Consider the following 23983-nt stretch of genomic DNA (forward strand, 5'->3'; position numbering starts at 1 on the left):
ATTGTGTCAGTAGACTGATTCACAGCCGTTGACATATTTCTTTCCATTGTTAGATCTGATTGAAATAAAAATATTAAATAAACAATAAAAGTCAACATCTTGACTATCAGGTTAGACATTTACATTTGAATATCACAAGTCAGTAATAATGACATTTTCTGTTAAAAGATAACAGGTAATGTTTGCACTAGTTGCTATTAAGTTTTCAATTGCTGAGAACTAGAACTACTCATGATGGTTAATTTACCTAGGTAGAAAATGTAAATTCCAATTCTTGCAAAGTTTCTATTCTAGTGGCTGTCAATAACTGCATTAAAGTTTAACATACGTATTCAGCTTTGTATAACTGGCCCCTAAATACAGACACTGAGGGTGAGGCAGCATTCATATTATTGTTAGAGATGTTATATCAATGATTTGTTTTTCATCAACTCCTTCCATCTGGCCCATCTTTCTTCTAATTGTTACTTAATTGAATACAAGCAAACAGTTGGTCCATTTTTCTTCATTATTTCATTTTGACACATTTCTATAAATGGATTTTGTCTTACGAACATGACAATAGCATAAATTAGAATGATGAACCATGTCTGAAACAAAAATCAGGGTTTTTTTTGTGTGTAATCTTCAGGGGTGGATGCTTTATTAAATGACAACCAAAGATACTTAAATGAGAACCTAAATCAGGCTATTTATTAAATGCTTAGCAATAAACAAGCTTATAAAAAGCATGAAATGACCTCACTTTTTAAATCTGTTCATTCAGACACATATACACAACCCAGAAGATCTCTCATTAGTCATAATGACTGAATTAACTTTGTGGATACATTTTTTTTTCCCCTTTTCTTTGCAGAGAGAATGTGCTAATTTCATCAAGGTGCTTAAGACTTACAACCAAACCCACTTGTATGCCTGTGGAACAGGGGCTTTTCATCCAGTCTGCACCTATATTGAAGTTGGAAGCCATCCTGAGGTAAACTATCTTAAAACAATATTTTTCTTTTTCATTGTTTTAATCTTTATTGGTGTTTAGCCACGATCTCTTCCTGCCAAAATGCACTCTCACTACTTTCTGTGGCTTGGTGAGTGGATCTGGTAGGACCTGCTCCTGAATCAGGTGCTGACGTGCTGATTGATAAATCACAGCAGGATCTGTACTTTTCTCCCCTACACAGCATCTTTTCCTCCACGGGCTTAAATAAATATGAATAAGCCCATTCTGCCTGGTTCATGAAATTAAAAGCACTCTCTTTTTCTGGTGAGGACAGATACCAGCTGTAAGAGGGGTAGTTCAGCCTGTGTGTTTGTTCTGGGGCCAACTCTGTTCTTTAGCCTCCTGCTAGTCAGTACCCTCTGACACCATGGCAGCTTTCTCCCAACGGAGAATTCAAATAGTGTCACACATTCATAAATCCTCTTTGCAGATTTGTCTTAACACACTGACAGTTTTTCATATGTGACTTAGGTTTTGTTTCTTTGCTTTTTAGAGAAAAATAAATCATTTATTCCTCTCTCTTTTCCCCCATTTTTTAAATCTGTAGTTTACTGATTTTTTGCTTAGTGCTGCAGAAAGCTTGCAGTAGCTCTTGTACTGTTTTGTCAGTGACCGTCATAACTAAATAGATAAGCATAGTCTTCCCTGGCAAAAAACAGTATCACAGAAAGCAATGGGACTATGCTGGTTTTCCTGGCTGAAGGTTTGACTAGGATGCCTCTGTGCTCCATTTCAATCCTTTTTCTCTTCCAGAAAAGCCAATCTTTTATTTTCCTGTTGAGTATGTAATATAAATTAGTCCACTTTACTTCGTTTTCACTCTAGCTTACTCAAGTATTGCTCCATGGATTGTTTCAGTTTAGCAACCAGGTTCTTGATGTGTTTTCAGCAGTCATTTACTTAATTTATGGATATGTTTTACTGGTGAATCCATAGTTGTGTTATTTGTAGCTTCTGTGATCTCTGAAGAACAGCTCCTTCAAGTTACCTTATGGTTTTGCAATTCAGGTTTGCAGATTTCCCTGAAAATAAAGACATCATTGTTAAATGAATGAGGACTCAGGTATCTAAAAATCAGAATTTCTTCTTGTAGAAAAATTAACAGACCTTTTGAGTGTTGACTTTATAGTCTGGGAACCATATTTCCCTATAAAAATGTCTTTCGATATATGAAACATGAGTCTTTGAAATGTTCTAAGCGTAAGGTTTTGAAGGGATAAAGGAGCTGCAAAGTAGAAGGGGGTTTTTTTTTGTATTCTTTAATGCTTTATTCCAGAATGCATTCTTGGCAATTAGTGATTGTCTCTTGACCACACACAGTATGTCATTGCTTACTGCATTAAACAGATTCTCTGCTTCCTGAGATCCATTTGGGAATTGGTAGACATATTAATTAACTCTAGTTCCGTAAGATGTGTGTCAATCAATTCTTGGCTACCTGCCAAGTGAATCTATCTGCAGAGAGATAGCTGGTATGAGGTCATTTACTTCTACATTTGGCTGTTTTATGACTGTACCATAAAACTAACACACACTTTATCAAGGATTTATAGAAAGGATGATCAGAGATGAGAGGCAAGATCCAACCTTGGTTTAACATTCTGGATTTTGAGACACGTGAGTCAATGATGTGTTTGGCCCTGATGTGTGGGCTGAAAGAGGATGTTTGTTTTAGCTTCTCTTTAGCAGTCCCTAACTACCAACAAAATCTAAATTGTTGCATTTTTGGTCATTTGTGCAGTAAGTTTGTCAGTCCCCATGTGCCTGAATCATTCTCTTGACCCTTGGCTCCATCTTTGCAAATGAGGGAAGTCAGGAGTGTTTTTATCTGAACTGCCCCAGACACTGTGAACTTTTGATTTCCTTTTCGTACTTAATCTATAAGCGTGACCATCTCCACCCGCCCTTCCAATGGCACAAGTTTCTGTGTCACTGCCTTCTCAGCCCAGTTCTGCCCATGCAGAGAGAAAGTGGGGCTGGCAGGAGGCAGCAGTACCCACCCCTTCTCAGGCTTTGGCAAATCTGACACTGAGCCTGGGTCCTGCCCCTTGCAAAGGTGAAAATCAGATGAATAAATGAATTTATTATGTTTGCAGTGAAAAATAATTTGGCCTGTCTGTGTGTCTCAGCTAGAGCCTGCTGCTTCTTTTCCCATACCACCTAGCTAGGAATTTCAAATGTGCATCTCCCCGAACTGGGGAAGAGGAGGGTGCTTGATTGACAGTAGCTATTAGAGACACCATGAATGGGGGGGGGGATACAATATTAACCCCCGCAGCCCTGCACGCCGCCTCTGTGCGAGCCAGATGGCTTACGTTGCAGCCCTGGATGTGTCAAAGAGCCTTTGCTTCTGTATCATGTACAGTTTATACCTCCTTAGCATACTAAAAAAGGTAAAAAGTATAAGTGAAGGCAAGTGGTTGATTTTGACTTAAAAAATCAACATCTAAAACATTTCCTGAAGCTTCATTTTCTGCCACAACACTTGTAGAAAATTAACTGACTTTGCCATCTGCTTATTTATTTTTCAAGCACTTAGAGAGGTAAATGTGAACTGATTAGGGGAATAGTCAGGGAATATACCTACTGTCTAATACGATTGCTTGTTTATGTGAGCTCTGAATATAACCCACCTGCCTGAGTCTGGTGAAGGAGAGGAAATTAGAGTGTGCCAAGCTGAAGAGGATGGAGAAGGGAAATTTCAAGAAACGAGTGGCAAGCGATAGAGGAGACACTGGAAGCAATTAGTGCAGGCTGCAGGAGGCTGGAATATGGTATGATTTTTATGACCGGGGAAAGGAAATAAATTACTTTGTGCGACAGTCATAAAGTAATGGGAATATGAATTGTTATATCTGTTGCATATCTCTTCGATATGAAGCAGTATACCGCAGCCCCATTCCATACTTGAAGAAAACCATTTCTAGTGATGAAACTAGGCAGGTCTAATTGAGTTTGATGAATTACAGTATCAGAAATAATAATAAAAAGGTAAAAGGATATGAACAGCATGCTGTGCATCTGATTAAAAATGATCTGTGCAAATGTATACAACCTAATATGTTGTGAATTACACCGCAGTCTAAGGAGTAAAGCAGACTAATCTTTGCTTAAATCCGTTCCAGATGTGTAAGTGAATAACCACAGTATTTAGAGATGAACAAAGTTAATGTTTGAATAGACTTGAAGCACGTAAGCCATGAATAAGCAAGAAAGAACATATTTAGAGGGAACGTAGCACATGTATACACAGAGAATACCTGAGGGGAGCCTAATTTAAAGCTTGAGATCATCCACTGGAGTGGCTATATTTGTACCTTCACTGAATGGAGCAAACTGGCTCGTATGCAGATGTCTATATGGTACATGCTAGAGTTCAGGTGAGATGACCTAACACAGGCACCTACACCAACTTCAGGGATCCGGGGTTAGGCAACATGTGGCATTCTCTCCACATAACGCAATATAATACAATGAACCAATTACCAGACAAAACAAGCAAGTAATTAGTAAAGCTGTGTTCTGCTCCCACTGACTTCCGAGGAAACAGGATTGGATGTGTAGGAATGTTGTGCTTAATGGTTGCAAAATTACACAAATCAGATCTGTGCTTGAAAGGAACAAATCCAACTGCAGGGAGACACAGAGGTGCATTAAACCCACTAGCAAATCACAACAGGATGCAGAATGCACCTGCCTGTGCATGCCTGAGCAGGGGGAAGGAGCCCTGCTCGCTCTCCCCAGGGCTCCCTTTGGGGTAGTTTGTGTGAACCAGCAGGGAACAGTCCTGTTTAGGAAAGAACAGGATTTTCCATTTGCTTAACCCTTACATACCAGTGGAGGTATAGAGAATGCCCTACAGAACCTTTTTCTTTTTTTAACACTCAGATAGACATTACAAGACCCGTACAAAATTGTTTGCCAGATCCTCAGCAGGAATACATTAAGGTTTCTTCAACAGAGGTAAATCAATAGATGCTGTCTGAAGAACTAACCCGTCTTCTTTTATTGTCTCCTAATTCCAAATTTCTTGTCATTGTCCAACATATTAAAACTCATTTTTAACTGGATAAACTTAAAAGATCTGGGATCACTTTACTTGCAGGTTCTTTCTCATTCTTAATCAATAAAGAAGCTCTAAATTTAGTTCAGATTTATGATGTACATAAAACATTAAGTTATTGCATATGAAGTTATATAATGCTACCACCTGTAACATATTTGCTTTTTCCGGACTCTGTGTATTTTAAAAATCTTTGGTTCAACTCATAAAATTTTGCTGAATTATACTTTCCACTTTTTTTTTATCCCTTCTGTACTTCACATTAGAAGAGGTCTAGAGTGCATTTTCCAAGTAATGGACATCCTGTTCTGATACATTTATGCATCTGCCTTTTTTGTCTGTCTCTATATATTTTTACATATATATGTATAGTGATGGAAGAGCAAGTTTTTTCCTAAGAGAGAATGACTTTGAAGGAACACATTACTTGAAGGACCAGTGCTACTGCTGCTAGAAAACATGTTGTGTTTCATTATCTAATATAAAATTCAGGGTTTGACTTCACTGCTAGCAGATGTGGTATAAATTGACCTAACTTCATTGAAGACAGCAGAGCTGTGTCAGTTTACATCAGTTAAGATTCCGATCCATGGTTTTTAAGTGAAACATTTGAACAAATGATTTTTTAAGTTAAGAATCACCTCAAGCTAATTTGCTTTCCACCTAATTAATTATCCCTTTATATGGCATTTATAGGCTTACCAAATATATAGAGAAAATATAAAGGAAAAGGATACTGTTAAAGGATGATTCTCATTTGTGTGATATAAAAATGATTTGTAACATACTAGTTCTAAGCATCACTATAATCACGAAGAAATCCCAGTAGAAGATCTAGTTTACAGACTGAACAGTCTATTTTAGTTCAGAGGTGCTTTAACCTTCCAAACCACTAGATATCTTGTTACTATAGTACATGGAAATATAACTGAAGAGCCAGATCTCTAGCTTATGTACAGTGTAAGTACATTTTAGAGCACTTCTTTCAATTGCCTGACCTATTTTGCCATGGGAAGAAAAACAACATGTCTTAGATGTTTAAAGGCTAATATACTTCACCTTGTTCCATGAAAAGTGGGATAATGATTTCTGCTATACTGGGAAATCCCAGGTACTGGACCTTTCTGCTGTACCGATGTTCTTGTCTGCAGGATGGCAGGTAACAGGATACTCAGTGTTAGGCACACATTTGTCCAGGCATCTCACAAGGTCAGTGGCCAAAATCACAAAATAAAGGGTTTTGATTCCTCTGGAGGCTGCTAGGTCTGCAAACCATCACTTCTGCTGCTCCACATTATATCGATTTCCAGTCCCTTAGGCTACCCTGTGTGAAAACTCTTTGCATAGAATCAGGCTTTTCACACATGTACAATTATTAAAAAGAATAAATCTTGGCATAGCTAAAACCTTCCTAGCATTTTGGAAGCACATAGTTTTATATACGGTTTTATGAAGCTGTATATAATTCTTTGTCCCAGCCGTAATTCACCGTGTCATTGGTTGGGAAGGGATATGCTATGGGAACTTTCCAATGACCCAAAGACAATATTTAGAAGAGGAGTACAGGGAAGGGACAGAGAACATGACAGTCTTTTCTCAGCAGACAACTTAAGCGACTCGTTTGTTCTGGTAAGGTATGACACATATTTCTGTAAGGAAACCAGGATATGTTGCTGGAAGCTCTACACATTTTTAAGCACTGTCATGCAGAGGCATAAGTTTTTTACAGGCCGAGTGCTATGTCCCAAATGATATGTCCCTCTTGTTATGTGGCATTATCTTGTGATAAAGTTACAGAAGTAGAAGGTCACCATAAAGAAGTAACCCGATTCCCGTTTAAAAGACATTTTGAAAAACTCCATAAAACCCTTTGTAAACAAATATGAATCAGGTTCATGGTTAAATGCTATTACTTATCAAGGCCTGTCTTTGAATACACTGCAGGTCTCCTTTGACTTTAGCTGTATTTTGAACACTGTATTTTAGCATTGTTTGCTAAAAGAGAATTTAAAAGAGGAAAACTCAAAACTTTCAAAACTTCATCCTGTCATCCCCAACGAAAATGTAAGTCCAATAACTATTTATTTCCAGAGTAGATCTTTTAAAGTAGGACTGTTAGGTTTTATGTGATAATTTAGCTGTCAGAATAATTTAATTTATTAGGTAAACTTCTCTCAACTGAATAGCACACATGCCAGCAATGGCTGACATCTTTCCTGCCCGTCACTGTTGGGAAAGTCTACACAGCTGCTACAGATATTTCGTCCTCAGCAAAGCAAGACACTGGAAAGAAAAATTTTGAAAGAGTTTTTTTTTCCCCAAGTACCTTGTTTTAACAAGAGAAGAATCGATTTCCTAATACAAATTATAAGGCATACTAAGCTTCTGATGTAAATCACACAGTTAAAAGTATAATACTTTAAATTTGCAGCTAGTGTTCGTTATCCTGACATATGCAATTAAGAAGGATGTGCCTTTATGACAGCTGAACTAGCCGATCCATTTGATCTTCCATTTACCAATGTGAAGGTACATTTGTACGAATAGGACTATTCCAAATCAGATGCATGCAAAGGATCTGGCTTGGTATCTTAAAATTCAGATGCAGTACAAATATCATTTTTTGGGGGAAAGTATTTAGCAAAGGGGTCATGCTTTAATCATTGACAGGAAATGGGAACATCGTAGGTTTTCAGCTGTCATTTAATGCATTCAGTCCTCCCCTTGCGTATTTCATAATTACACCTAAGCAATTTGGAATCTATTTGTGTCTAAAGTGACAGAAAGTCGGTAATTATGTCTGAGATTTACAAGTTGAACATTTACATGCAGGAAATGAAATCAAGTTTTAAACTATCACAAGTCAAAACAGTGTGTTTGGCTGTTTTATTTCTTCACCTTTATTCCTCAGTTTACAGACTTAAATGTTTTAGGCAAAATGGAAGCACGGTTCTTTAGGAAGTCATACAGAGGAGAGGTGTAAGATATGATGAGAAGCAGAACAAAGACATGGAATTTACAACCGCAAAGGCCATTTGTTGCACAGCAGAAACCACTAATGAAACCCCTATTATTATTCAAGTCTGATCAGTTCAGCTATTCAGCAACTAACTTTTGTTTAGGACTGGATAAATATATCCAAATTGCTATGGCAGACCTCCCAGTTTATTCTTAAGTAAAAAACAAAAAACAAAACCAAAACCAAACAAACAAAAAAAAACCCCTTCAGAACAATATTACTTTAATATTACTTCATACATACGTTTTAAAGAAAATGTAAGTGAAAGTCGCCCCACAGGTGATGTTCCAGCAGTCTACAGTTTGGTTTTAATTGAAAACTTCCCTGAGATGAGAGACAACGGGTAAGGATGTGGTCTGTAGAGAGCATCGGTGTTTCCCTGTATCTGGTCCGATCTCTAGAGACACGCAGTGACACAAAATGAAGCTTGATATTAGCAAGATCCTGTATATTCTCCTCCACTGTTAAAAAATCCAACTCACACAAAGTAACTGTTAACACAAAATTTTTTAATTTTCTCATTCCAAAAAGAGTCCAGTGTGAACGATAGTGTCAAATTTGAACCCACTGACTCCTAATGAGAGGAATCTATGCGCTAGCACGCTTCCACTGAGATAACTGAGAAGACCATTGTTCCCTCACCGTACATGGCTTTCGCCTTCTGTGGCTGAGAAATGCTGGTTGATTGCAGTGGAGAACTGTATACAGTATGCCACAGCTGAATGACTTCCATGAATAAGAAACTAAAGCCAGTCGACATATTCATTAGGTTCAAAGAAATGAGTCTCCGAACTGTGGGAAAACTTTTGTTTATGCTGCTGGTGGGGAGAAAAAAGAGAGTGAGATAGAAAGAGACCTCCATGGAAGTAAATTCACGGAGTGGAGTGTGCACACGCGCACATGCGGAACCCTTGAGTGGATTTTCACTTATACCACACGCAATGTCTTGCTTTGTGAGTTCATGTCTTAAAACCATGGGTAACTTTGAGTATGCTCAGATAGTGAGTGATTCAAGCTAAGGACACTCTTAGGATCTGGGTTTAATTTCTTTTTTTAACATGTGGGGTGCTTTTTCCTTGTACCAGTTGTCTTCAGTGGAGTTCTCTATGACTTATACTGGTGTAACCTAAGACTGAGGTTCACTCTCCATGTGTATAGTCACAGAAAAAACATTAATTTCTATCATTGTTAGAGTGATGACTCAGAGTTTTGTGACTGCTTTAAGAAAATTAATTTTAGCTATGTCTACCAGAGGAGCTGAAAATACACCTACTGTCTGCATTTGGATGTTCATTATTTCTCGTATCAATTAAAGGATGTTATGATGAATTATTTTTTTCCAGTGTAAATATTCTCACTGGCACATGATTTACCATGAGATGATACAGTTTTCCTAATTCATTACTGATGTAGGTTGTATTTTTAAGAGAGATGGCAACCATATTAAGACATTGATCCAATTTTCTGGGTGGGAATATTATGTTTGTTCATCAACTGAGTTCATAATGTTTCTCGTAACACAGAAGTTCAGCATTTGCCTCTTGTCAGAGTAACAATTGAAAATATTAATCCAACTTCACAGTCATGCAACATATGCAAAATTTCATCCACACACCTCCTGAAACAAAAGACAAGTATGGCTGAATCCTTTGATCTGTAGACCAACAGGGGGGAGGGAAAAAAAAAACAAACAAACAAAAAACTACCAACAACAAACCACCATCTGTTGGGAAGCCAATGTAGTAAAAATAGTGGAAAGCCAGCCTATAGTATAGACTGACTTAATTGAGGAAATTACTTATAAATAGAATTATTTCTTGATTTAGAGGTGCAGGAGGAAGCAAAAAAAAAAAAAAGTTACCAAGCAGAGATTTGGATAGGTCAGCATCAAAGCAACATTATTCATTGTGGCATCCACGTCATAAGGCTCGTGTTGACAGAGTCTGACCTCATGAAGAAGAGTCACATTTTAAGTGTGATTTCTGCAGCTTAAGGAAGCGACTGTATTGTGTTCATAGCTCAGTACAAACATCTTGTCAAATAGGCTTTAAACAACCAAGGTCACCACGCAGCAGGTTTTAGCTGTGGGTGATGCTGCACATAGGTAGGTGGGTGATTTCACTGCACACAGGCTGTGAAATGCAGAACGGCAAACTAACCAGAGTTATGTTAAATATTCAGACATGAGGATCTAACCAAAAAACTATTGATGTTAACCAACTTCACTGGACCGTCTAAAATTTTATGAGAGATGGTGTGTTGTGAAGTGCCTTTCAGACCTGGTTTTTAAAGACTGTAAGACGTGTTTAACTCTTGGAAGTTACATGCGAGTCTGAAAACACTGCCTGTTTCCATGCTTTCAGACCAACCTAATATGTATCATTTCTACATGTTCACAGTATGTGAGCTTAACGGTACATCAGCATGGTGACTGGCCTGCGGTTAGTCCCAGGAAGGAGCCCAGTATGGACGTGGTGCAGGCTGCTCAGCAGTGGTGGGGAGGCTTCTCCCCAAAACCTCCTTCTGTTGTTGCTTCTGGCCAGAAGAGTCTCATTCATTCAGAATTCCCAGAAAAGGGCCATTTCCCCAAAGGAAAGGTGGGAACACTCATGGATTTAAAAACAGTCTTTCAAAAAGATTCAGGAAAGAAAAAAGTCACTTTCCACAATGGGAGGCCTCCTTGGTGTGCTTCCAAGATCCTTATATATCTCTTTCTTTCATCAACAGCTGCATTTGGCATGACAAAACTGGCTTCTCCACAATGATTAAATCTTATTTCTCCTTTGATAAAAAGCAGAACAACTGCAGGTGAAACTACTATTTATGTGAGTAAACAGCAGTACGTAGGTATTTCCAGTGGTTGCCTGGTGGAACAGGAAATAATTGTTCTTCTCTTGCTATCTTGACCATCCTCATTTTTATGTACAGACTCATATGTATGTGAAACTCATTTCGTAATACCTTCCAGATGCCTCCTTGCCTTTACAAGGTTTTGAAACTGAGTTTCTTCTCTGCCCCTTGTTATACAAAGAGTGTCTCAAATTTGTTAGTAAGTACGTTCAATTCATAAAAATTCCGCTATTCCATAGTTTGGTAAGAAAATAATGCCAAATATTGATGCTTTGACTAATAATTAGTACTCTGCTTCTTAAGGAGAGAATTAACGGAACCATGTAAGAAAGCAAATAAGAATTAATCCCATATATGCCGTACATACAGAGAAGATGGCTACAAGAGGAAGGGTCCCTGCAAAACAAGAGCAAATACAGTTTAACCATTGTGTCAATTTCTAACTTTGCTAAATACATTTACAAAGGATAAAGAAAATGTTTTTTATCAGTATACAGCCTTTCATCTTTTTGCATCAGGTTTTGCTGGTGTAAGATGACACAGATAGATTAACAATCAGGTATTTCAAGATCTTAAAAGTCTGACAGGAGAGAAAACCCTTCATCCATCTTTAAACAATAATTTTATGTGAATATGAGACCCAGTACAGCAATGTATACTTGATTGCTGCAATAGTACCTGTCACTGGGAGGAAAATCTAGGTTTAGGAATGGGTCATGTCTTAAGAGACTGTATTTTGTGCAGGGAAGGAACACGGGACTGTGCATAAAACTATCTAAAAATAACAGACCATTTATCTTTTGCCATAAAGAGTTAATCAATTTACTTCCAAAAGACTGTGGGAGATTAAAAACAGTACTTAAAAAGGCAGTGTTTTAAATATTTGAGCTTGTCCCTTATGCCTACTGCTTGTATGATGCTGGAAATCAGACTAAGTGATCACAGCAACTCTTTCTGTCCCAAAACAAAGGAAAACCTAAAAGAGTATCCTAAAAAGAATAAAACCACTTGAAGTTAGTTGGGAGAAAAAACTTATTTACTCTTCCAGTCATTCTCAGTTCTATCTTACATAGTTTGTAACAATTTACTTTCTGTTTGTGGCACTCAGTAAGTCTGTTTGGAAATGTGCTGGCTCCTCTTCGAGCTCCTAAGCATAAACCATACGGAATCTCTGTATCTTCCCTCAAATACCATTCCTGTGTACTGTGCCCTTCTGTTCCTTCTTTCACCTGTCCCTTGTTTATATAAGACAAATAATTTAGTGACTATGACCTGACTCAGATGAAATGCCTCTGACTCGTTCATGCCTCTATGGATTTTGAGTAAATTAGTTATTTCCTAAGTAACTCATTTCATTGGAAAAGGGTGAGTAACTTCCCACCATTACTTGGGAACTCAAGGAAAGATGTCCTAATACCTGTTTTTTTCTTTCTCTTCAGCTTCTGTATTATTCGCCGTAGACAATTCACATATGGTTATTTTTATTTATTCCCAGAAGGAAACTTTCTTTTTAAAAATATGTTTCTTCTTTAGCTCAGTAAGTCAGAGAATAATGTGAGAAACACATCGGATTAAAAACCAGTCACCACTGGAAAACTTAGAGAAAAAGGGGCATTGTGCAGAATGAATAAATGTATCATGATGAATTCATGTCCATTAGAATTGGCGGTGACTTGCTATGTCATCTAATCTACGCTAATCTCTGTGCATCTGCAGTCATTTGCAAGTCTGGACTGTCTTCTCACCTGTAGTGATATAAATCACAGCTAGGGATTCTTGCAGTGCAGCATTAATTTGCATTTTAATTCTTTCATTTTCAAATATTGCAAGGCTAATCATAATTATATACATTGTCCTAAGCAACTCTCTTCCTATTTAGCGTGTGTATCAAACAGTTGCAGAAGAGCTGTTACATAACTTTTCTCTTATATGTGCATATATTTTAGTTAACAAATCCTACCTGATTTATGAAAATCTATGGATTCCTTTGAGTTGCAACATGGTCACACTCAGGGAGATATGTTAATAAATGTTCAAGAGTATATAATCAGATGAGAACACAATACTCTCCATTAATGAAATATGATCCATAATGAATCTTGCATGGGAGTGCTAATAACTACCTTTAGGTTAAAGTGCTCAGATGTCACAGTATAACAATATCTGTCTTAGATGTGTATCATTACAGCAAAGTAATTAAAGGTTACTTAGCTGTTAAATGGTTACCTTGGAGGAATCCTTCAATAATGTGGCTTCAAACATGCCTTCACAATGAAATTAATTAAGCAAATTAAATATCAGCCTTGTAATAATCTATGTGCAGAATATCTGGCATATAAATGTAGAATATGATTGGTGGCAGAAAGCTGAGGACTTGAAGATATGCCCATTTGTTTTTAAACATAAAACAACCTTGCTTGTTCTTATATGTAAAATAATGCTTATGCTATTGGGTTAAAAAGAACAGTGGCAAAATTGCTGAAGAAAAATGGAATGTCAAAATTATCATGGCCACATTCCATGTGCTGCATGAGTGCAGAGCTCAAGTAGCACCTCTCAGGATAAGAGAAGTTTTAAAATTCACTCCATCCTTTTCACACCTCTGAGCTACATGGAGTTAAAAGCCTAGTAACGAGTAACCAGAGTCTTGCTAACAGCTCAGTGTGACTCATCAGAAGGGTGCTTTCAGGGATTACTAGCTTGCTGCTGCCTTCTGTATTTAATATAAACCACACCAGGAAAGTTGAGCAAGTGGCTTGATCTGGATATAAATATTTCTCATCACCTGTTCAAGTGGGAATATGACATGGGCAACACCAGTGACAGAGCAGAGCACTACAGATATTAGAGATTTTTTTTTTCCCCATAATTTCCATGTTGGATTGGAATCTTGTTTCATAGATTTTTGACTTAAATAATTTCCTTGCATTATGCAAACTGTCAGTGACAAATACGGAGTATATTTTTCTTTTTTTTTTGTTTAAAGAGAAACAATCCACTAGATAAATACATCATCTGAGACCTTTTCATACGTAAGCAAGAAGCTGTAAAGTTCAGAACTCTGCTGTCCTCCTGAAACATTGGCCTTGCTCCAGGCAATGACGTTATTTGCATACCTTAAGTTTACCCTCATTTAAATGTTTTGCCTGATCACATCTTTTGACAAAACAGAAAAAAAAGGAAAAAAAAAATCTGTCTCATGCTGCTGAAATCTTTGCTCACAACACAGCTAGGAAAGTGTTGGCAGAAGAAAAGGAAACGTGAAGAATTCTTGATAGAAATCTGCCTTTGTCGTGCTGTGATATGTGTTTGTATGCCAGTGAGTTAATTAGCAGTGGTGGCACCATCTTATCAGTGGTATGCAAAGCTGGTGCACATTTTAGGTGAGGATGACACCAATGTTATGGGTTCTTCTCCAATCCTCAGGCTTCTGCCAGGCAGGAGGTTCAGCCGTAATTGTTTTCATTCTCTGCAATTCAGATTTCTTGAAAGATGAAGCTTCAATCATTGTCATGTGAAACCATCCCATGTCTCCGGGCCAAAAAATCCCCAGGCAAGCTAAACAGCACTGATGGAGGTATCTGTCCACGGGATAATCTTTAGATGCCCTTCAAAGACCCTCCACACACATAAGGGCCAAGCCTACACAAAAGTTATAACATGTAATTGTGTGTATGAGGAAAAAAAGAAGTCTTAATACTGGGATTCTCAAAGAATTGGTCAGTTTTCCATGCAGCAGCTTCTCAGATAATACAGATTTTTACTTCCTGGGCACAGCAAAAGCATATATACTGATTGATTCAGCCTGATTCCAGACCTGGAAAGAGCTTTTGAAGGGGAATTAGAAAAAAGACAACAGCCTAAGAGAGAAAGACTCTCTTCCAATGAGTTCTTTTGCCCTGAGGCATGATTTATTTTTTTTAATTATGAACTGGTAAACGTGTAATCAGAAAACAAATTATATTGATTACTTTTTTAAAGCAGTAACTCTCTAATCATTTCATCCTACACTTCCAGGTTGTTTGAAGTATGGAACCAACATGAAACCTGAAAGCGTTTTGCCATTTGTATAGATCAACATTACTCTCTGTAGCTAACATTTATTTACAAGTTTGCAAAGGGTTTCGTAAGGGATATGAGTGCACCTACAATACAAACCATGTGTCAAACAGCAGAAAACTGCAGAGCAATAGGGCTGTTGTTTTTTCCCTTTACTTGATCCAAGTTTCATTTTCTGTTTGGCTAAGCATCAGTGGTCATGAAGGTGGTATATCAACAATAGTCATGGTGGTATATTCGATTTAATTATAGCCGGTTAAGGTGCTTAACTTAATTTACTTTTTCTGAATAACTATTTATTTTATTCTGTTTTAACAAACTTTTCTGTTTATGCATTTCATCATCTTTTGTTATAAGAAACAGGGATCTGTTTTCATTACTCAAGTGTGGGAGTAATGAAAGGGTAAGTCTTCATCAGCCTACTGCTGCTATACCTAGGGTCTTTTCCTGGAATACTTACTGAAGAACAAATCCCTTGAAGGCAGTAGAGTTTAGTCTACATCATGAATTTCTATTCCTAACTAAAAAGCTGTGAAACTCATACCAAATTAAGAACATGGAAAGATTGGGCATTGTTTAACATGGAACAGGGCCACAAAGATTCTTCCAACATGCATAATATATTAATAAATTATTCAGACACGAGTACAAGATTTATATACTCTCTTAAAGATTGGTGGGGATAAATAGAACAGTAATGGGGAAAGTTGACTTTGTTTAACCTCAATCAAAAAAGACAGCCAAGAAAAGGAAAGTTTGGACAAAGCAGTGGGGAATTTTCATCGTGGAAGAGCTCTCTGCATGACTTAAAGCCTTGTCCATAAGAAACTTGTGAATGTCTCACTAAGGTAGTGCAAATCTCTGCAAAGGCGTTCTCATTTCAGTTAAAGTTGTATTTCAGGTCTGGTTTTAGCTGCCTGAAAGTAACTGAAAGTAAGCTGCTTTTAAACCGAGCTCACTGTGTTGACACAGAGCTCATGTGTTTACTGGAATTTCGTTACATTCAAACCTACTGATACACGTCTGCAGATTAGTGCCTGCATTGAAAAGGTTGTTTAGCCTTTCAGAGGATTTTGCAGCAAAGCAAGCTGGAATACAAGCCCTTTCTGCTTGCCATTTGTAGGTTTGAGAATTTGGTTTTTATTTCTTTGTGCAAAAGGGTTTTCATGCAGACATTGAAAAGCCATGACCCACTGTAAAAAGGATTACCTTGAAGGGAGATAGTAAGAATACCATGTAAAGGATGGTTAACACAGAAATGCTAAATCTCTCTGTGCAAAGATTATAGCACAATAAATTTTTTAACTCAAGATACTTTCCTGATGTTATAACAACAGTCACATATCAGAACCACAAAATAAAAGTCTTAAAAAGAGGGCTAAAAGAAAATAAAGGGAAATGCCTGTTGGTTTTTTTTTTTTTTTGAAGAAGGATGATATAGAATCCCTTTAAAAATGTGATTTCTTTTAGCTGACATCACAGCAAGTAGTTTGGATAACACTTGATGACTTAGACATTATTTTTACAATCAGTATATTTCATGGGCTATTTAAGATAATAAATACGGAAATACTTTAAAACAGATAATAGAAGACAGTAAAAAAACCTGGAGTTTTCAGTTACCTACAGAAAGCCTGACAACTTATATGAAGCAATGACTTACTCTCAGGAGCCACATTAGCCATCTGAGTAAGAGGAATCAAATCCTGGTCCAAAATGATTCCTTTAGTGGAAAATAACAAAAAGAAGAACAGTGGATTTTTTTCAGTTATACCTAGAACACCTTTCTTACTTGTCTGCCTGGATAGTAAGCGGTATGGTCAGAAACAAATCCAGATTTAGCCATTCTAAAACTTCCCAAACAGATAAAAGAAATATTCTTTGGGGCTAACTGGGATGTAAATTACTGCATGGGTTAAAGTGGAGCAAAAAGTGGATTGCATCTTTTTTCATTGGTGGCTTTCTAGTTTGCACTGGTCTTGAGTCAGGAAAATACCGCATTTGCAATAGCTTTTACAGATTTAAGAATACATGATTACATGTTGTACCTTAACAGGGATCGTATTTAAAAATGGGCTTAAGTACTTTCCTTAGTTTTGGACTTAAGATACCAGAAAAAAACTCTTAATCTACTCCCAAAATTTATCTACCTGAATTTGAATTTCATATTTGCATATCTAACTAGTGGAATGTACATTAAACATCAAAGGCACCATTTTAATGGGTGCTTATCTGGTTTAGTAACTTCAGTCTCATTTTCAATGAGGTGCTTAAGAACATAAATGCCATTAAAAGTAATTGTCTCCATGTATCTTTGAGGAAAATAAAAATGGAAGGATTTATAAAAACAATAAAACCAAATTTTTAAGGAAAACTTGTCTCCTCAATCTTTCCCTGAATGGAAAAAAATATTGAAAGGAAATTGAATATTGTACCTTAGAATAAATATTGCAACTGTTCATAATTATAATAAGATGTAATAATTCATAATGGACTTCAGTCTTTTCATGTGCTTTCTAAGAATTTCTAAGAAATTCCAAATAAGCATACTTTATTTCAATATTTGTAATGTTGGTCAATTCCAAATTTTATGTACTACAGGCCAAATTCATTACTGACAAGATTGGTATCTATTAATCGCATCATAGTATAAGTGAGTTTTTATTCTCATTTTTCAAACTTATGTTCTAGAAAAATGACTTTTTTTGGCTCTTCTACCTGAAAAAAAAAGGGTATTTCTTTTCAGTAGTCAAATAACTGCAGTGAGTAGTTCAAGCTTCTCAACTCACTTTTTACTCTTTTGGGACTACTACTTCTCAATCACTTGGACTCCTCCAGGCTGACAAGACTGAAGCAAAATTTTAAAAAGTGGGTATGAGAAACTGCAACAGAATTCACCAAAAGACTTCCTAAAAAGCAGAAGTAATGTTGCAGTAGAAGCCAGTAGGTTAAGCAAGGAAATGAAGGTTGGATGTGAAGATTAATGCCTGCTCTAAGAAGGATTAAATGTATTAGCTGACTGATAAGAGGTGAGATGAGGAGAGCTATAAAAATAAACATTACATAGATGACAAAATGAAACTTAATGCTGAATTTAGTTGCAATAGCTAAATTTTCAAATTATTTCATTAAAAAGAGTTGCAATATTTCTTCAAGAGATTTCAATGAACGATTGGCAAAAAAGGGGAAGAATATGCGAGCTGCACATTTGTTTCTAAAGTTGTTTTTAAAGCCAAATCTCATGCACTGTGATCACTGGCTACTTTTTGATTTCTGTAGAGCAAGGATTAGTCTTTATGTGCCAATCTGTCAAATTTGGGCATTATTTAACTATGCATTTAAGTGCACACTAAGGTGCTTTTATGAAAAGCAGTTCCAGAACCCCATTCAGAAAGAACTTAGAGCAAATTATTTCATTGTTTTCAGGGAGATTGCTCATATATGTAAAGTAAAACCAAATCTGATGTCTTTCTGCATTTAGATGCTTCAAAAGGACAAACTGTTTTCCAGTCTCAGCTCTTCATAGGCAGCACCATAGACAGGACGCTCTGAAGGGGAAAGGGAGAGAGATTTGGGGTCTCTTGTAGTGCCAGGGAACGCTGGGTCATGAAATGGAGGAAAAAATAGTGATAAATAGATGGCAACAGGGAAGTATGTTGGAGGATCTGAGACTTTCAGTATTTTACTCTTTCCTGATACTAGATAATTTTCTCCCTCTAGACTTAGATTACAGCATAATTTCAGAGGGCAGAAGTTATTTTACATGATTTAAATAACCTGAAACGTAGTCAGCCGATATAGTTATCTAGCCTTATCATTTGTCAATGGAGAGAACTATGCATCTTCAGAAATAGTGCTTTCACACCTATCATAATATCTGGGACGTTCATGACCATAAAATATAAATGATGAAATAAAATGAGGCAGTCAGTCAGAAGCAATGCATTTCAGAAAAGTTCCTGGATGTCGATTTACATTTCTCTGAACTAGGAAGAATAAAATTATACAAATTGAATACAAGAAGGGAACTCAGGACGCAGTATGAAATTTCAGATACAATTTAATTTTACAAGAATTGAGACAAATTATTATGCAGCTAAAACCAATCCACAACAGCTTTTAAAAACCCATGAACTTAAGTACTGCTGTGAAATTTAGATTTTAATGTTCAGACTCTTGAAATGTAACAGCGTACACATGTATGTCTGTTAGGAGCATTTGATGTTCTTCCTTAGACATTGTCATCTAAGACGATAGATCAAATCCCCAAATTATATAAATGGCTAAATATATAATTATAAAATTATCAAACAATCTAAATGGCTAAAAATTAATGTGATGGCAAGGTAGAGGTGGTAGAAACGTAGGAGTGCAGCAGAAAGAAAAAAAGCATCTGGGCATTGTATGATAGAGCAAGTCTGGTCTACTTTACATCCTGTTATTGTCACTTCATTCTCTGTTTGCAGCTTACAGTTACTAATTTTCTACCAGGAATCCTCTATTGCCCTTTAGCTGCTCTATGTAGGCATGTATCCTCATCATGGTACAATTTGTAATAAATGAGTCTTTAACTTCTTATATTAGTTAAGAAGATTAACGGTGCAGAATTTAAAATCTGTGACCAAAATTTGATGAAACGACTTAAAATGAATGACATACAAGATAGAAAGAGGCTTCTGAATGCTGAGACAAAATCCAGACAGCAGGAAAATAAGGTTAAACCATTCTATCTGAAGCCATTTCACAAAAAGGAGAGGAAATGTGTGACATATCGTATCAAGTGAGGCACTTGAAGTTGAGTCTAAAAATGTTTAAAAAGACGGCTGTAAGTTTGCATGATTAAAAAGGGAAAGGAAAGATATTATGATACATCAAGAAACAAGGAAGAGTTATGAAACCAGAGGTGGACTTGTTGGATGTTTGTTTGCTTTTCTTATCCAGTGGTGTCTAATGTTTTTATTCAATTTATCTTCAAATTCAACCTCCACCTCTATCTTCCGTTCTGTTTCTCCCAGTGACATCAGTGCTGGCTATTAACAGAAAAACTGGGTGGATCTTTGAACCCTGAAACCAAATCAAAGAACAATTTAGGGAAAGAGATAATTGCGTATCAGCTCTTCTTCCCTCCAATATGTTTAAACAGATTAGATTATTTTAATAAGTGTTGGATGTGATGGGAACATTTTAGAATAATATTGTCACATGAATCTCCACTGACTGTATTTGAATCATAAAAGTCAGTTTAAAAAAAAAAACACCAAACTTACCTCCCTCTATGAAATTATGTGGTATGCATTATCTGATCTTTATTCTAAGTTAAATTACTCATTTCTTTTTAGTTTTTGTTTATATGATCATTTAGCTAATTAATATTAAGTTGCTTTAGAACTGTAATCTGTGAGAGGGACTTTTACTTCTGCTGCTAGTTCTTGCAAAAGCCAAGTGAATACAAACCAAGTGGCTATTTGCATACGGCAATTTGTCCGTGCGTTGGGAACCCAACGGCGATATTCCTTGGGAATCCCAGGGAGACTAAAGGCTAACTGGGCACAAAGGCTGATGCACTCTCCCCATCACAAGTGATCCTTACCAGTTTTACTTGGCACATTGTGCACAGCTTTGCATGGGCTGAGTAAGCTCAGTTGCCATTAGTTTTACTAGGATTTGAGGCAGGACTATATACTTTTGTTTATGGCACTGGACAAGGCTCGGGAACTAGAACATTAGCTTTCTGCTTTGGCATCCATTTCCTGGCTAAATTACCTGATTTCTCTCTGCTTCATTTCATAAGAACAGTCAAATCTGTTCAGACCAAATGCTCATTTAGCCCAGTATCTCGGTTCTCACAAGGGCCCATAATGGGTGCCAGTGGAAGAGAATAAGGCGGCGAGCATGCAGCAGCGCTTAGTGATAGAGTCTCCCAGGCGCCAGCACTCGTTGTTCAGGGATTTCCTGAACCAGCGGTGGAATCTGGTGTTTAATGCTTTTCAGTGACTTGGTTTTGATGAATTAGTACTGGCATTTCTTGAGCTCATATATCTTTTAAGTATCCACAACATCCCATGCCCTACAAATTGTAACATGTGAGGAACAACCTTTTATTTTGTTTTAAACCTCCTACCTGCCAGTTTCTCATTTTCGAACAAACAGAGAACAGTCCTCTTTTCTTCCTATCTCTTCCAGTGTGCTGTATGCTTTCTAAGCTAGAGGAACATAGCTTCATGCGGTACTGAAAATGCAGGAGTGCCATGCATTTCTAGAGGCATAACAACGATGTTGCTTTTGGTTTTTTTTTCTTTCCTTGAAAGTCCTAACATTGAATTTGCTCTTTTGACCACTACTGGGCATTGACCTCATTCATAAAAAAGAAAATATTTTTTTAAAAAATCTATTGTGACTTTAAAGTCTTGTTCTCAATCTATAAAACACAATACTGTAATAGCATTTGCAGAATTGCTTTCTGTGGAAACATGCAGAAGGAAACGGTGAACCCAGCATTATGCAAAGTGCCAGAAAGTCCTTGAAGTAAATATACAACTTGTTCTGGTTTATTCTAGCTGCTTTCAGTCAGTAATATGAGATTTTGACTCCAACATTGACAAATAAATGTAGTTTTAAAATTACTGTTTCTTTAATCTATACAAAAAGTAATGCTTTTCCTGGTCTTTTGAGGCCTTAATCAGAGGCCACTGAAAGATGAGAGGAGAGTGCCATAGACTGAACGGGCTTTGGAGCAGATGCTTAGTCACTGATATGAGAATAAAATGCCAGTCCTGCAATTTGACTTCTCTGCTACCACTAACACCTCCTGAAACAGGAAGACAGCTGGGCTATTATATTTCAGATTCCATTTGTAAGTGTTAATTTTAATGACTGCACACAAAAGAGAAGGAAAGGGGAAAGATACGTTTCGTTCCCACAGTTTTTCTGTGCATCTCTTAATGCGCGGTATGGGACTGGCAGACCTTGCTAGCCCTCGTGAGGCTTTTCTTACAAGGAAACTCCAGCATCGTTGCAGATGTTTGGTTACTTTTCCTACAAGGCCATACCTCCGAGTTCTTCCCTTTCTGAGGGACTTGCATTTCGACAGGAACCAATTATAGTTGACAAAGTTTCAAAAACTGTCTCCTGTTTCTCAGGGACCTGTAATCAGTGTTCAAATCTTAGGTAAACAAAGTTTCATCTATAAAGAAAAGATAAGCTCAGCAGAGTTCAGAAGGTGCCTCAAACAGCACAAACACCTTCTCCTGTTGAAATGTTTACATCCAGTGTGATAGAAAGCTGAGCAGCATTATCTTGCAGATGGTCTGAGAAGATTTTAATAAATAAATACAAAGGCATGTGTTTTTTCCCTACCAATTAGGATCAAATTTTCTGGATCCAGGGCTCACTTACAGTAAGGAAACACTCAGGTTGTAAAACTAAGACAAGATGGTTTAGAAGCCAGCCCAGTACCTTAAAAATTACATCTGTAATGTGGATGTGCAAAAACCGCATGGATCCTTCTGATATTCACCCTGCTTGATAATCTCCAAAACTGACTTTTTCCTTCAGTTATATCGGCTTTCACTGGGGTTGCACAAGCATCACTGAGGAGACAACTCAGCTCATTGTCTAAAGGTGCTTTTATGATAACAAATTAAAAGGGTGATTTGGCACAGCAAGTGAGATGATTAATATTTCAGGTATTATTATTTTTGTTTTTATTTTTTTGTGTGTGTGTAATTATACATTTCAAGGACGAACAGCTAAGTGCGGTTAAACATTTAACATTTATCTGCATAAATGCAAATGAAGCTTGCATTCCAGTCAAATATTTGAAAACAATTAATCAGTATGGATTAAGAACACACATGGTTTTTCTTCTCAGTGTTTACTACGATTACTTTAACGATGACAAAAAGCAGAAGGGTGATGGTACAGATGCAAGTTTAGAAGTCATATATTCGTCAGTTCAAACCTTTCAAATTGATGGTGATGGAGAACAACTGTTTTAATTCATAGTCATTTGGAAGGATTTGCTGTGACCCCAAGTTAACATGTAAACATGGCAAGGGATATCAGAAAGATTCCTCTGGCGTTCACTGAACTTGAGAGGAATCTTTCTTTAACTTCAGTGGGCTGTAGGATGAAGCTCTGAGAGCACGGCCTGAGAAGATACGCACCAAGCTCTCAGGGATCATACCACATTTGGGATGGCATCATCCTTAGTTGCAGTCTGTAGGGTTTATTGTTATAGTCCTTAAACCCTCCTGTGAGCACAAAGACAGGTCCTGCCTAACTCAATTCATGACCATAAGCACCCCACGCTGTGGCTGTGATCTGGTGGTGGGTGATGAAACATGAAGTAATCTGAATGTGGTATTTATTTCTCAAAAAAAGCTGAATAACTTAATCTTTTGGATTCCATTAAAATTGGCTGCAGAACATTATCCCAGAGGTCAGCAGAACTTTAAGGAGAATTACTTCTTTCCTGCAAGAGGTTGGTGTGTTTGTCAGTTGCTTTAGTCAACAAAATTGTTCTATATTATACTGTACTGCACTACTCTGCAATATATTATGATCTTACTGGGTTAAACAGCCATAATTTTGAGCCAAAGTTCTGTTAAATGAAAAGCAGCATTTCTTCTTCAAAAATATGAGTATCAGTAACTGAGTTATCTGGTCGGATGCTGATTAGCCCCACTGACACTGTGCATTCCTATTTATATAGACATATGATCTGAGTGCATTACATATTCTTGCCAGCGTCACTGACTCTCTCCCCTTCTGGGGACTCCTGGGTGCTAGAAAAGCAGTCAAGATAGTGAATAAATAAGTGAATTTTATTTTTTTTTTTCAGTCACCCTGAATCAAAAACACTTAAATCCATCTGTTTCTGTGTCAGCAAAGTTTCTGTTGCACTGGGAAAAGATTATCAAACATTCTTGAGTTTTTAAAAAAAAAATCCCAACCTGTACAAGAAATGCATTGCTGTTAAACACAGTGCCAAGAG

The 23983-nt window shown here is 37.0% G+C and overlaps 1 protein-coding gene across 1 annotated transcript in view; it reads left to right on the plus strand.

The window, feature by feature from the left end:
• SEMA3A (semaphorin 3A) overlaps positions 1 to 23983 on the plus strand; it is a gene marked incomplete at its 3' end in the record, with an annotated part of 168768 nt that overhangs the window by 67482 nt on the left and 77303 nt on the right. The window contains exon 4 of the mRNA XM_082008722.1: positions 857 to 976. Within this exon, the coding sequence (XP_081864848.1) occupies positions 857 to 976 (120 nt within the window). The remainder of the gene's footprint in view (positions 1 to 856; positions 977 to 23983) is intronic.

The sequence above is a fragment of the Phaethon aethereus genome, assembly GCF_964289735.1.
Source record: "Phaethon aethereus genome assembly, chromosome: 1".
Taxonomy (NCBI): Eukaryota; Metazoa; Chordata; class Aves; order Phaethontiformes; family Phaethontidae; genus Phaethon; species Phaethon aethereus.